The sequence below is a fragment of the Hemitrygon akajei genome, chromosome 8 (assembly GCF_048418815.1).
Source record: "Hemitrygon akajei chromosome 8, sHemAka1.3, whole genome shotgun sequence".
NCBI lineage: Eukaryota > Metazoa > Chordata > Chondrichthyes > Myliobatiformes > Dasyatidae > Hemitrygon > Hemitrygon akajei.
Genome location: NC_133131.1, coordinates 174,208,071 through 174,222,385, shown reverse-complemented (window position 1 = coordinate 174,222,385; position 14,315 = coordinate 174,208,071). Strand labels below are relative to the sequence as shown.

The 14,315-nt window shown below is 43.7% G+C and overlaps 1 protein-coding gene across 1 annotated transcript in view; it reads left to right on the top strand.

The window, feature by feature from the left end:
• Positions 1–14,315, top strand: part of LOC140732453 (TBC1 domain family member 20) — a 57,335-nt gene that overhangs the window by 32,120 nt on the left and 10,900 nt on the right. Inside the window, exons 6-7 of the mRNA XM_073055128.1 lie at positions 1,465–1,606; positions 1,985–2,169. Of these exons, the coding sequence (XP_072911229.1) occupies positions 1,465–1,606; positions 1,985–2,169 (327 nt within the window). The remainder of the gene's footprint in view (positions 1–1,464; positions 1,607–1,984; positions 2,170–14,315) is intronic.

Sequence of the window (14,315 nt, the reverse complement as noted above, 5' to 3'; positions counted from 1 at the left end):
TTCAGAAGGCGATGATTCAAAAAGAGGGCATCCAGCATTAGGGACCCCCATCATCCAGGACATGCCCTCTTCTCACTGCTACCAGCAACGAGTAGGTACAGGAGCCTGAAGACACACACTAAACATTTCAGGAACAGCTCCTTCTCTGCCATCTGATTTCTGACTTGACAATGAATCCATGAACATATTTTTTCTCCCCCTTTTTGCACTATGTATTTAATTTTTTAATTATATATGCTTATTGTAATTTATAGTAATTTTAAAATTGTTTATTGCTATGTACTGCTATCAATAAAACAGCAAATTTCACAACATAGGCAAGTGATATAAAACCTGGTTCTAATTTTGAGGCATGACATATGAGGCATAGATAGTCAGAAACTTCTCTACTCTCCTATCGGGTAGAAGGTATGAAAGTCTGAAAGCACTCCCACAGGCTCAGGGACAGTTTCTATCACGCTGTTAGAAGACTATGAAATAATTCCCTATTTACAATAAGATGGACTATTGACCTTACAATCTAGCTGTGATTTTTCACTTTATTGTCTGCTTGGTCCACTTTCTCTGTAACTACAACACTTTAGAACAGTATAGCACAGTACAGGCCCTTCTGTCCACGATGTGCCAAGATCAGTCTAACGCTTCCCTCCACGTAGCCCTCCATTTTTCTTTCATCCATGTGTCTATCTAAGAGTTTCTAAAGTGTCCCCAATGTATCTGCCTCTACCACCACCTCTGGTAGCATGTTCCATGCACCCACCACTCTGTGTTTATATTTTAAAAAACACACAAAAAAATAGAACAAACCTACCTCTGACATGTGTGTCTGGGTCTCCACCCACAGGAGCTGAAATGTTGGGAGGGGGAGAAAGCTTGTGATTTATGGCTCTTTTTACCCCATCTTAATCCTGAATTTTTAAGTATTTTTGTGTGACTTTGTTTCCTTGCTACCCTGTACGTACTATGTTCTTCTGTGTACGTTTTGCACCTTAGCCCTGGAGAAACTTTGTTTTGTTTGGTTGTGTTTATGTATGGTTGAACAATGATTAAACTGAACTGAAACTTGAACTTGAAATATTCTGAGCTTATTTCAAGTTCCCCTTGGATGCAGTTTCAAAGTGTCTCCCCACCATTCCGCCCCTGTCCTCTGCCCCTTCCCCTCTCCTCCTCCTCCTGTCCTACCCCGTACCCTTCTCTCCCACCCTCGCTCGATCTGCCTTCTCCCCACCACCTCCTCCCGTCCTATCCCATCCCCTTCTCTTTCCCCCTCTTGCTCCCTGCCCCCCACCCATTTTCAACCTGGAACAGGCTGTGGGGTTCAGCTCTAGTTCTGAGACATCAGGTCTCCATCCTCTGGACAATCTGACTCAGGGACTTCAACATTGGGTTCATTGGGTGTGAAAGCTCTGTGTATGTTGTTTCCCACTTTCTGTGGCTGAAGCTGTCTTGGGTCTCCTCATTCAGGGCCGAAGTTGGCACCATCTTTGCCCTGAGTTGGCTGATTACCTGGTATGGTCATGTTCTCTCCGAGTTCCGTCACACCGTCAGGCTCTACGACTTCTTCCTGGCAAGTCACCCACTGATGCCTGTCTACCTTGCGGCAGCGGTAGGTAATGATGTATCCCCACGCTGTTGCTGAGCACCCACGTGCACTGTTGCATTCCCGCATCATTGATGAGCAGCCATGCATCCCAGTGTTGCATCCCTGCATTGTTTGCTTGCACCCACTTGCATTCTTGCACTGTTTTTCTGAGCACCCGCGTTTGGTATTGCTACCCTGTACAATTTTGTGAGCATGGTCGCAGTGATGCATCCCTGCACCATTAACTTGCACTCATGCATAGTGTTACACCCTTGTATAGTGTTCTGAATGCACCCATATGTGGGGTTGTAACCCTCCCCCATTTGGTGAGCATCCACTGCAGCGTTAATGTGAACAAAGTGTTGTGCAAAGCCACGTTTGTGAGACTGATTTTTATTTCAGATTGTGCTGTACAGGGAGCAGGAAGTTCTCAAGTGTGAATGTGAGATGGCGAGCGTCCACCAGCTTCTGTCCAAGATACCTCACGATCTTCCTTACGAGAAGCTGATCATCAAAGCAGAGGAGCTGTGTTGCCACTACCCGCCCGCAGAGCTCGCCAAACAGGCCGCACTTCAGTTTCACAAAAGGTAAGCTTTTCCCTTTCACCAGTATCCTTGTGTCTCCAGTGCTACGGCAAGCCCAGCTGAATGCCCGTGCTTGGAATAAGCAGAAAACATTGGGAATACTCAGCAGGGTAGCAATGCTTGCTTATGGCAGGGTTATTGATGAACTGAGGGTTTGTTTATAAGTCCTTAGTCGGATCACACTTGAAATATTGTGACCAGTTTTGGGCCTATTATCTGAGAAAGGATGTGCATTCATTGGAGAGAGTCCAGAGGAGGTTCACAAGAATGATTCTGGGTCAATGTAGGAGGTTTGTTTGATAGCTCTGGGCCTGTACTCACTGGAGTTTAGAGAATTTGGGGGTGGGGGGGGGGGAAATCTCATTGAAACCTATCAAATGTTGAAAGGCCTAGACAGAGTGGGTGTGTAGAGTATGATTCCTATAGTAGGGGGAGTCTGGGACCAGAGGGCACAGCCTCAAAAGAGAAGGATGTCCCTTTAGAACAGAGATGAGGAATTTCTTTAGCCAGAGGGAGATGAATCTGTGCAATTCATTGCCAGAGATAGCTGTGCAATGGAGGCAAACAATAAGGGGCAAGGTTAAAATGAGGTGGATTGTATTGGTTTATTGTTTCATGTACAAGATACAGTGAGAAACTTGTTTTCCGTACTATTCATACTGATCAGATCATTACTCAGTGCGCTGTGCTGAGGTACAACAAGGGAAAACAACAGATTGCAGAATAAAGTGTTACAATTACAGAGGAAGTGCAGTGCAAGTAGAAACGTCGACTGTACTCCTTTCCTAGAGGCTGCCTGGCCTGCTGAGTTCCTCCAGCATTTTGTGTGTGTTGCTCATGTTTCCAGCATCTGCAGATTTTCTACTGTTTGTGCGGGGAGAAGAGAGAATGTCTGGGATGAGTGGGGTCTGTGATTACAAACAGGAGAAAATATGCAGATGCTGGAAGTACGAGCAACACACAAAATGTTGGAGGAATTCAGCAGGCCACGCAACATCTAGGAAAGAGTACAGTTGACGTTTTGGGCCGAAACCCTTCAGCAGGACTGTGATTATGCTGGCTGCTGTACTGAGGCAACAGGAAGTTTAGACTGAGTCCATGGAGGAGAGGCTGAACTGTGTTCACAACACTCTGCAGTTTCCTGTGGTCAAAGTTCAAAATAAATTCATTAATAAAGTACACGTATGTCACCATATACAACGCTGGGATTGGTTTTCTTGCGGGTGCACTCAGTAAATCCAAGAAACCCAATAGAGTTAATAAAAGACTACAGCCAAAAGGATGGACACACAACCAATGTGCAAAAGACAACAAACTGCAAACATCAGTAAGATTAAAGAACTGATTGAGGACTTCAGAAAGGGTAAGATGAGGGAACACACACCAATCCTCAGAGGGATCAGAGGTAGAGAAGAGTGAGCAATTTCAAGCAGTTATACTTTCTGGCTGGTGGTGTAGTGACATGAGCTCTGGACTTCGAGGCAAATGGTCCCAGATTTGAATCTGACTGGTCCCTTGTTCACTTCCCATCCACACTGGGTTGAGCAGCAACTCAGCCTTGTAAACAACAGTCAAATGCAAAGAAAACAGCAAAAAATGCTGACAGATATGCCACAAGGCATGAAAAGGAACAACAATTCTATGATGCACTGATTCGCCACTTTCTGGCTAAAGCAATTCCTCCTCATCTCTGTTCTCAATGACGTCTTTATATTCTACATCTGTATCCTGTAGTCTCCATCAGACCATAAATCATAAGAGTGGAATTAGGCCATTCAACCCATTGAGTCTGCACTGCCATTCCATCATGGCTGATTCTGGATTCCATTCAACCCCATACACCTGCCTTCTCACCATATCCTTTGATGCCCTGACTGATCAGGAAACCATCAATTTCCGCCTTAAATATACCCAGGGACTTGGCCTCCACTGCAGTCTGTGGCAGAGCATTATTACTACTCTGGCTAAAAAAAAAATTCCTCCCTACCTCTGTTCTAAAGGGTCGCTCCTCAATTTTGAGGCTGTGCCTTCTAGTTCTGTGTATCCCCATCATAGGAAACATCCTCTCCACATCCACTCTATCTTGTTCTTTCAACATTCAGTAGGTTTCAATGAGATCCTCCTGCATTCTTCTAAATTCTAGCTGCCAAACGTTCCTCATATCTTAACCCTTTCATTCCCAGAATCATTCTTATGAACTTCCTCTGGACTCTCTCCAATGACAACACATACTTTCTGAGATATGGGACACAAAACTGTTGACAATACTCCAAGTGCAGCCTAAATAGTGTCTTATAAAGGCTGAACATTATCTCCTTGCTTTTATATTCTATTCCCCTTACCAACATTGTATTTGCCTTCTTTACCACAGACTCAACCTGTAAATTAACCTTCTGGGAGTCTTACATGATGACTCCTAAGTCCCTCTGCATCTGTGATGTTTGAACCTTCTCCTTATTTAGATATTAGTCTGCACTATTGTTCCTTTTACCAAAATGCATTATCATGCATTTCCAACACTGTATTCCACCTGCCACTTTTTAGCCCATTCTTCCAATTTGTCTAAGTCCTGCTGCAATCACCTACTTTTGTGTCATCCACAAAGCCATCTATTCCATTATCTAAATCATTGACAAACAATGTGAAAAGAGTGATCCCAATACTGACCCCTGAGGAACACCACTTGTCACTGACAGCCAATCAGGAAAGGCCCCTTTTATTCCCACTCTGCCTCCTACCTGTCAGCCATTCTGCTATCCATTTCAGTATCTTTCCTATAAAGCCATAGGATTTTATCTTGTTAAGTAGCCTCATGTGTGGCACCTTATTAAACACCTTCTGAAAATCCAAGTAAATGATATCCACTGCTTCTCCTTTGTCCACACTTGTTACTTCCTTGAAGAACTCTGACAGATTTAGATGTTTCAGAAAGGACAGAGAGAGAGGCAAAAGAGGTTGGAGGCATGGCACAGTTGATCAGGGATAGTGTCATGGCTGCAGAAAAGGAGAAAGTCATGGAGGGATTGTCTACAGAGTCTCTGTGGGTGGAAGTTAGGAATAGATAGATAGATAGATACTTTATTCATCCCCATGGGGAAATTCAACTTTTTTTTCCAATGTCCCATACACTTGTTGTAGCAAAACTAATTACATACAATACTTAACTCAGTAAAAAATATGATATGCATCTAAATCACTATCTCAAAAAGCATTAATAATAGCTTTTAAAAAGTTCTTAAGTCCTGGCGGTTGAATTGTAAAGCCTAATGGCATTGGGGAGTATTGACCTCTTCATCCTGTCTGAGGAGCATTGCATCGATAGTAACCTGTCGCTGAAACTGCTTCTCTGTCTCTGGATGGTGCTATGTAGAGGATGTACAGAGTTTTCCATAATTGACCGTAGCCTACTCAGCGCCCTTCGCTCAGCTACCGATGTTAAACTCTCCAGTACTTTGCCCACGACAGAGCCCGCCTTCCTTACCAGCTTATTAAGACGTGAGGCGTCCCTCTTCTTAATGCTTCCTCCTCAACACGCCACCACAAAGAAGAGGGCGCTCTCCACAACTGACCTATAGAACATCTTCAGCATCTCACTACAAACATTGAATGACGCCAACCTTCTAAGGAAGTACAGTCGACTCTGTGCCTTCCTGCACAAGGCATCTGTGTTGGCAGTCCAGTCTAGCTTCTCGTCTAACTGTACTCCCAGATACTTGTAGGTCTTAACCTGCTCCACACATTCTCCATTAATGATCACTGGCTCCATATGAGGCCTAGATCTCCTAAAGTCCACCACCATCTCCTTGGTCTTGGTGATATTGAGACGCAGGTAGTCAATAACTCTACTGGGTGTTTTTTATAGACCATCCAATAGTAACAGGGATATCGAGGAGCAGATAGGGAGGCAGATTCTGCAAAGGTGCAATAATAGCAGGGTTGTTGTGGTGGGAGATTTTAATTTCCCAAATATTGATTGGTATGTCCCTAGAGTGAGAGGTTTAGATGGGGTGGAGTTTGTTAGGTGTGTTCAAGAAGGTTTCTTGACACAATATGTAGATAAGCCTACAAGAGGAGAGGCTGTACTTGATCTGGTATTGGGAAATGAACCTGGTCAGGTGTCAGATCTCTCAGTGGGAGAGCATTTTGGAGATAGTGATCGTAATTCTATCTCCTTTACAATAGCATTGGAGAGAGATAGGAACAGACAAGTTAGGGAAACGTTTAATTGGAGTAAGGGGAAATATGAGGCGATCAGGCAGGAAATTGGAAGCATAAATTGGAAACAGATGTTCTCAGGGAAACATATGAAGAAATATGGCAAGTGTTCAGGGAATATTTGTGTGGAGTTCTGCATAGGTGCATTCCAATGAGACAGGGAAAGGATGGTAGGGTACAGGAACCGTGGTGCACAAAGGCTGTTGTAAATCTAGTCAAGAAGAAAAGAAGAGCTTATGAAAGGTTCATAAAACTGGGTAATGATAGAGACTTAGAATATTATAAGGCTAGCAAAAAGGAGCTTAAGAATGAAATTAGGAGAGCCAGAAGGGGCCAAGAGAAGGCTTTGGCAAACAGGATTAAAGAAAACCCTAAGGTGGTGTGAAGAGCAAGAGGATAAGATGTGAGAGAGAAGGACCAATCAAGTGTGACAGTGGAAAAGTGTGTATGGAACTGGAGGAAATAGCAGAGGTACTTAATGAACACTTTGCTTCAGTGTTCACTATGGAAAAGGATCTTGGCAATTGTAGGGATGACTTGCAGTGGCCTGAAAAGCTTGAGAATGTAGATATTAAGGAAGAGGATGTGCTGGAGTTTTTGGAAAGCATCAAGTTGGATAAGTCACCGGGACCAGATGAGATGTACCCCAGGCTACTGTAGGAAGCAAGGGAGGAGATTGCTGAGCCTCTGGCAATGATCTTTGCATCATCAATGAGGACAGGAGAGGTTCCTGAGGATTGGAGGATTGCTGATGTTGTTCCCTTATTCAAGAAAGAGAGCAGAGATAGCTCAGGAAATTATAGGCCAGTGAGTCTTACTTCAGTGGTTGGTAAGTTGATGGAGAAGATCAAGAGAGGCAGGATTTATGAACATTTGGAGAGGTATAATATGATTAGGAATAGTCAGCATGGCTTTGTCAAAGGCAGGTCCTGCCTTATGAGCCTGATTGAATTTTTTGAGGATGTGACTAAACACATTGACGAAGGAAGAGCAGTAGATGTAGTTCTTGCTTGATTTCAGCAAGGCATTTGATAAGGTACCCCATGCAAGGCTTATTGAGAAAGTAAGGAGGAATGGGATCCAAGGGGACATTGCTTTGTGGATCCAGAACTGGCTTGCATACAGAAGGGAAAAAGTGGTTGTAGTTGGGTCATATTCTACACGGAGGTCCGTGACTAGTGGTGTGCCTCAGGGATCTGTTCTGGGACCCCTACTGTTTGTGATTTTTGTGAATGACCTGGGTGAAGAAGTGGAGGGAAGGGTTAGTAAATTTGCTGATAACACAAAGGTTGGGGTGTTGTGGATAGTGTGGAGGGCTGTCAGAGGTTACAGCGGGACATTAATAGGATGCAAAATTGGGCTGAGAAGTGGCAGATGGAGTTCAACCCAGATAAGTGTGAGGTGGCTCATTTTGGTAGGTCAAATATGATGGCAGAATACAGGTTTCCCCCGCTATCTGAAGGTAGAGCGTTCCTATGAAACGGATTGTCAGCAGGAATGTCGTTAAGTGAATAAGCAATTTCCATTTATTAATATGGGAAAAATTTGTGAGCAGTCCCAGACCCAAAAAATAGCCTACAGGATCATGCCAAATAACACACAAAACCTAAAATAACAGTAACATATAGTAAAAGCAGGAAAGATATGATTAATACACAGCCTATATAAAGTAGAAATAATGTATGTACAGTGTAGTTTCACTTAGCGAAATCGGGAAGACAGTGAGCACACTGACGATGGTTTGTTAGGCTGAGTCGTCGGAGGTTGGGGTGCTCAGCAATTTTTTCCAATAAATTGCAGTTTCGTCACAGTTAAACACTTGATTATACGAATAACCACCTTCTGTAATTATTTTCTTCAGTTCTGCTGGGAACTTTTCGGCAGCTTCAGTATCAGCTGAAGCACTCTCTCCAGTAAACTTTAAGCAATGCAGCTGCCCTCGCCTCAGAAACTGATCAAACCACCCATGACCACCTTTAAATTCCACTTTTGCAACACTTTCATCATCATCATCATCCAGTGCTCTCTGTTTCAGCTTATTAAAAAGACTGACTGATTTCTCCTTAAGTATAAGATAACTTAACGGAACACCACGCTTTGTACACCCATCAATCCACTCAAGCAATAGACTTTCCATTTTATCCATTATTGAATGCCGACTAAAAGAGACCACTTTGCTACGAGCAGAACCAACAGTAATGTCGGCAGCTTTCAAGATTCTTTCTCTCTGCGTTTAAATAGTGCGAATGGTGGACGCAGGCAAGTTCAATGCGCGGACAATGTCCTTACTTCATTCACCACTATCAAAACGCTTAATTATGTCTAGTTTTACGCTAAGTGTAACACCCTTACGCGCTCTTTAGGCTTTTCTGATATCTTAGAACTCATCTTGCAAACGGATGCACAAAATAAATTGACATAAAGCCCACCTGCTCAGAGGCACACGTTTAAGCAATGGTGGCTAGAATGAAGTTCCGAGAGAGGAGCTTGGCTGCCTTTTCTCATAACAGTGAAAGCACCTTCTGTTAGCAAAACCAGGTAACTATTGTAGGTCTTCTCTAACAGCGAGGTGTTGTAAAGCGAATGTTCGAAAAACGGAGGCCAACTGTATAGCATTAATGTTAAGACTCTTGGCAGTGTGGAGGATCGGAGGGATCTTGGGGTCAGAGTCCATAAGATACTCAAAGCTGCTATGCAAGTTGACTCTGTGGTTAAGAAGGCATACGGTGCATTGGCCTTCATCAACCATGGGATTGAGTTTAAGAGCTGAGAGGCAATGTTGCAGCTATATAGGACCCTGGTCAGATCCCACTTGGAATACTGTGCTGAATTTTGGTTGCCTTACTACAGGAAGGATGTGGAAACCATATAAAGGGTGCAGAGGAGATTTACAAGGATGTTGCCTGGATTGGGGAGCATGCCTGATGAGAAAAGGTTGAGTGAACTTGCACTTTCTCCTTGGAGTGACGGAGGATGAGAGGTGACCTGTTAGAGGTAGGTAAGATGATGAGAGGCATTGATCGTGTGGATAGCCAGAGGCTTTTTCCCAGGGTTGAAATGGCTAACACGAGAGGGCATAGTTTTAAGGTGCTTGGAAGTAGGTACAGAGGAGATGTCGGGGTAAGTTTTTTTTTACGCAGTGAGTGGTGAGTGTATGGAATGGGCTGCCGGCGGCGGTGGTTGGAGGCGGAAACGATAGGGTCTTTTAAGATGCTCCTGGATGGCTACATGGAGTTTAAAAATTAGAGGGCTATGGGTAAGCCTAGGTAGTTCTAAGGTAAGGACATGTTCGGCACAGCTTTGTGGGCCGAAGGGCCTGTATTGTGCTGTAGGTTTTCTCTGTTTTATATTCTATGTTCTAGATTTGTCAGGCAAGATTTCCCTTTACAGAAACCATGCTGACTTTGACCTGTCATTAGTCTCCAAGCACCCCAAAACCACATCCTTAATAATAGACTGCAACACTTTCCCAACCACTGAGGTTAGGCTAACTTGGCCTATAATTTCCTTTCTTTTGCCTTCCTCCCTTCTGAAATAGTGGAGTGACATTTGCAATCTTCCAGTCCTCTGGGACCATGCCAGAATCAAGTGATCCTTGAAAGATCATGACCAATGCATCCGTTATCTCTTCAGCAACCTCTCTCAGGACTCTGGGATGTAGTCCATCTGGCCCAGGTGACTTATCCACCTAAAGACCTTTGAGTTTGCCAGCACTATTTCCTTTGTAATAGCAATGACAATCACTCCTGCTCCCTGTCACTCTCAGACCTCTGGCATACTACTATTGTCTTCCACAGTGAAGTACCCATTAAGTTCATCTGCTATTTCTTTGTCCCCCGTTGCTACCTCACCAGCATGATTTTCCAGTGGTCTAATATCAACTCTCACCTCCCTTTTACTCTCTGTAGAACTGGAAAAAAACTCCTCTACTATAGGAAACATCCTCTCTACTTCCATCGTTCACTCCTCGGAACTTGAAGCTGTCAACACTTGTGACCTCAGGATTGTTGATATAAACAGGAGTATGTGTAATGCTCTCGCCCCCTAAGTCAATGACCAGCTCTTTGGATCAGGTTGTAACCACAGCCCCTTCGTTTCATTCACTACTTTACAAGGGTTCATTGATTGAAATGTGCGCTGATTATGTGAGTCACTTCTCGGTTTCTTTGTGGCTTTCAGCTCTTGTGAATGACTGTGATTGAGGTCAAGAGCTAGATTGTTCTGACTGCAGCCTCCTGACCTGTGCCCACCCAGGCATGGCCAGTGATTTAGAATTGGTGTGAAGGGATTTTTAAAATTTTCTGTTCTCGCAGCGAGCTGTGATCTGTCACAAGCTGCTTGAAAGTCAAAGCAGGTTTAACAGGAATAAATAATTAAATATTTGGAAAGGGAAAAGGTGGCCAGCTGTGTAGCCTAGGCATGGGACTAGGGCTAATTGGAGAGCTCTGTTAGACTTTGATATAAGTTTTTGTTAAACTTTTGAAGAGCTGATTGCACGATTTAAAAAAAAATTCATGTAATATACAAGGAGAGAGATAGAACGAGGTCTTGCATGATGGTTTAGGTCCGATAATCTTTTACACCAATGAGTATGTACGTACTCAGGAGCAGTTAGAGCAACTAGACAGAGATTAGCATTATTTGTAAAATCTGCATCGAAACATACAGTGAAATGTATCGTTTGCTTCAATGACCAATAGGATCTGCAACTGTCGCCGTGCTTCCAGCACTAACAAAGCATGCACACAACTTTCTAACTTGTATGCCTGTGGAATTACCCGGAGGAAAATCATGTATTCACAGGGAGAATGTACAAACTCTCTCTAGGCAGTGGCTGGAATTGCACCCCAACCACTGACACTGTTAACAATGCATTACACTACCCTCTATGCTGCCGAGCCACACTCTCTCCCCTTTCCTGGTTGTTCGTTTGGAATTTCTTTGTCAGCGGTCTGTGTACCCTCACTCTGCCCTGTGGAAGAAAGCAGAGACAAGGGACGACCACCCTGCTTGTCATACTCCTCTCTGGTGCAGGCAGCAACTAAATAGCACCGCTGCTGGAGAACAGCTAATGTAGCAATGACCTGCGGTAATGGTATTTCTGTGATGGACATGAGTGTTGTAATAGGAAAATGAGTTGGCTGATAGCCATACCACACTGAAGGTTGTCTTGGCTCTAATACAGTACCATTCATTGACTTCTCTCTCTCTCTCTCTTCCTGTCCCCCTCATTTTGTATCCTCGGCCCATTCTATTCTTGCTTTCGATTCTTGTCTTTCTCCTTCTCTTTTTGCTAATCCCCCTCTCTTTCTCTGCACTGCAGTACAGCCCACCACCCTGCTGTAGGTCCACCTTCAGAAGGTGCACACAGAACTGGGATGTCATCGAGCATCCGGCCTTTGACTACCGACTCAGCACAGTAAACTTGGGAAACACCAGCCCAACTGCAGTTTTATGTAACGCAGCGAGTCTCTGTATTTTGCATTTTGACCACTTGTGTCCTGCCAGCTGGAGAAAATAAAATCAGCGAGGAGTAAATGAAGGGAAAGTACTGCAGTTCAGTCCTCTCCTCGTGATGCTGACTCTTGAGGTGTTTGCTGACAGCGTGTCTCAGACAAAGCCAGCAGGACATAACTGAACCCTCTCCTGCATTTGCCTGACATTTCCACAAGCTCCCTCAGGATGCAGCATACATGCAGAAATCTGGCCCTTTTTATCAGAAGGATTCATTCAGCCCATCTAGTCCATGCTGACTCATTGGCCCCTCACCCCCATTCAAAGCAAGGGTGTCCAAAACTAAAGAGCACAGGTTGAAGGTGAGAGGGAAATGCTTTATAAAGGACCTGAAGGGTATTTTTTTCCCACATGCACAGTAGTTGCTATCTGGAATGAGCTGCCAGAGGAGAAGGCGGAGGCAGGAACAGTAACGACCCTGAAGAGGCATCTGGACAGCTACTTGAATCGAGCAGCAGGTGATGCAGCGAATGGGATTAGTACAAATGGGCATGATGGTTAGCATTAAAACAGTGGGTCAAAGGAACTGTTTCTGTGACATTTCAAAAGTCCAGGTATTAGCATATCTCGCAGCTGGATGAGAAAGAAGGATTACAGCTGAGGTCAAATAAGTTGTATTGATGAAGAACCCCATTAAGTGACTAAAGCATATATGTCAAACTCAAGGCCCGCGGGCCAAATCTGGCCCGCGGTGGAATTATTTTTGGCCCGCGAGATAATATCTAATTACTATTAAAGCTGGCCCCAGTAATCAAAGCGCCTATGGCGTATGATATGGCTAATGCTGAGTTTATTCAGGTACCAGGTTTTCAGGGTTTTTAGTGTTTATTCGGCAGTCTTGCTCGGCAGTCTTCTTCATAAGAAACGGAATTTGTAAAGTGAAACACTTTGTAGTTATAGCAGAGACTGAGACACATGAGAGCAGGCTGAAAAAACGGAGGCAACGAAAGCTGCGTTTGCACGTGTCCAACTGATCCGGCCCGCGTGAAGCTGCATTTTGCTCAATCCGGCCTGTGACCTAAAATGAGTTTGACACCCCTGGACTAAAGGGAAAGAATTTGCAGTGCTTGGAGGAAAAAGTGGAGGAATGGGATTGGCTGGGATTCTCTTCCAGGGGCTCAGTACAGTCTTGAAGGGGCAAATGGTCTCCTGCTGGCAGGGATGAGAGCAGAGCAGCAATTGTGAAAATTTCTGGGGAAAATGAAGGTGCAGTATAGATGTATTCCAAAAACAAAGAAATATTCAAATGGTACAATAGTACAACAGTGGCTGACAAGAGAAGTCAAAGCTAATGTGAAAGCAAAAGAGAGGGCATACAACAAAGCAAAAATTATTGGGAAGAGGATTGGGAAGCTTTCAAAAACCTACAGACAGCAACTAAAAGTATTAGGAGGGAAAAGATGAAATATGAAAGCAAACTCATAAACGATATCAAAATAGATGCTAAAAGCTTTTTCAAATATGTACAAAAATAAAAGAGATGAGAGTGGATATAGGACCGCTAGAAAATGAGATCAGAGAAATAATAATGGAGGACAAGAAGATGGCTGATGAACTAAATGAGTATTTTGCTTCAGTCTTCACTGTGGAAGACACATGTGCCAGATGTTGAGGGGTGTGAGGGAAGAGAAGTGAGTGCAGTTACTATTACAAGGGAGAAGTTGTTCAAAAAGCTGAAAGATCTAAAGTTACAGAAGTCACCTGTTGACCAAGTCAAGAATTGGTGAGCTCTGTCCTTAAGGGTGGAGACCAGTAAATCTTGATGTGTGTCCATTGTTCAGGAAACCCGTTGGTTTTTTTAAAATCTCAGACCGACCAGGTTTCCTCAGCTTGAGTTGCTAAGAGCTGAAGATGTCCTTGTCAGCCATTTCAGGCGACAGTCAATGACGTGTCATTGTTTTTCCAAAGGGTGATTCATTTGCATCCGCTTTGGTTCATTTTGCTTTCAAGAAAAAGTGGAGCTTTAATTTTTGCTAGTTTTGTGTAATTTGACCTGAATCAATATTGATCTAACCCTAATGTCAATGACATTGCCGAAGAACTGCCATCATCGTTCTCTTTTCTGTAGGAAGCTGAAACCTAACCCATAACCTGTTGCATCATAACCTTTTCTAACTAGTGAGACTTGCTGAGTTAGTAATACAAACATTGTAAACTTCTGCTATTGCTCAGCATTGGGAGAAGATGGCTAGATTAACATATGGACAGATGTAGTTTGGATAAGGATCTCACTTTGTAATAAACATGAGATTCTGAAGATGCTGGAAATCCAGAGCAATGCACACAAAATGCTGGAGGAACTTGGCAGGTTAGGCAACATCTATAGGGAGGAAAAAGCAGTCAACATTTTGGGCTGAGACCCAAGTAGAGTCCTGATGAAGTGTCTTGGTCTGAAATGTCCACTTTTTTTTCCCTCTCCA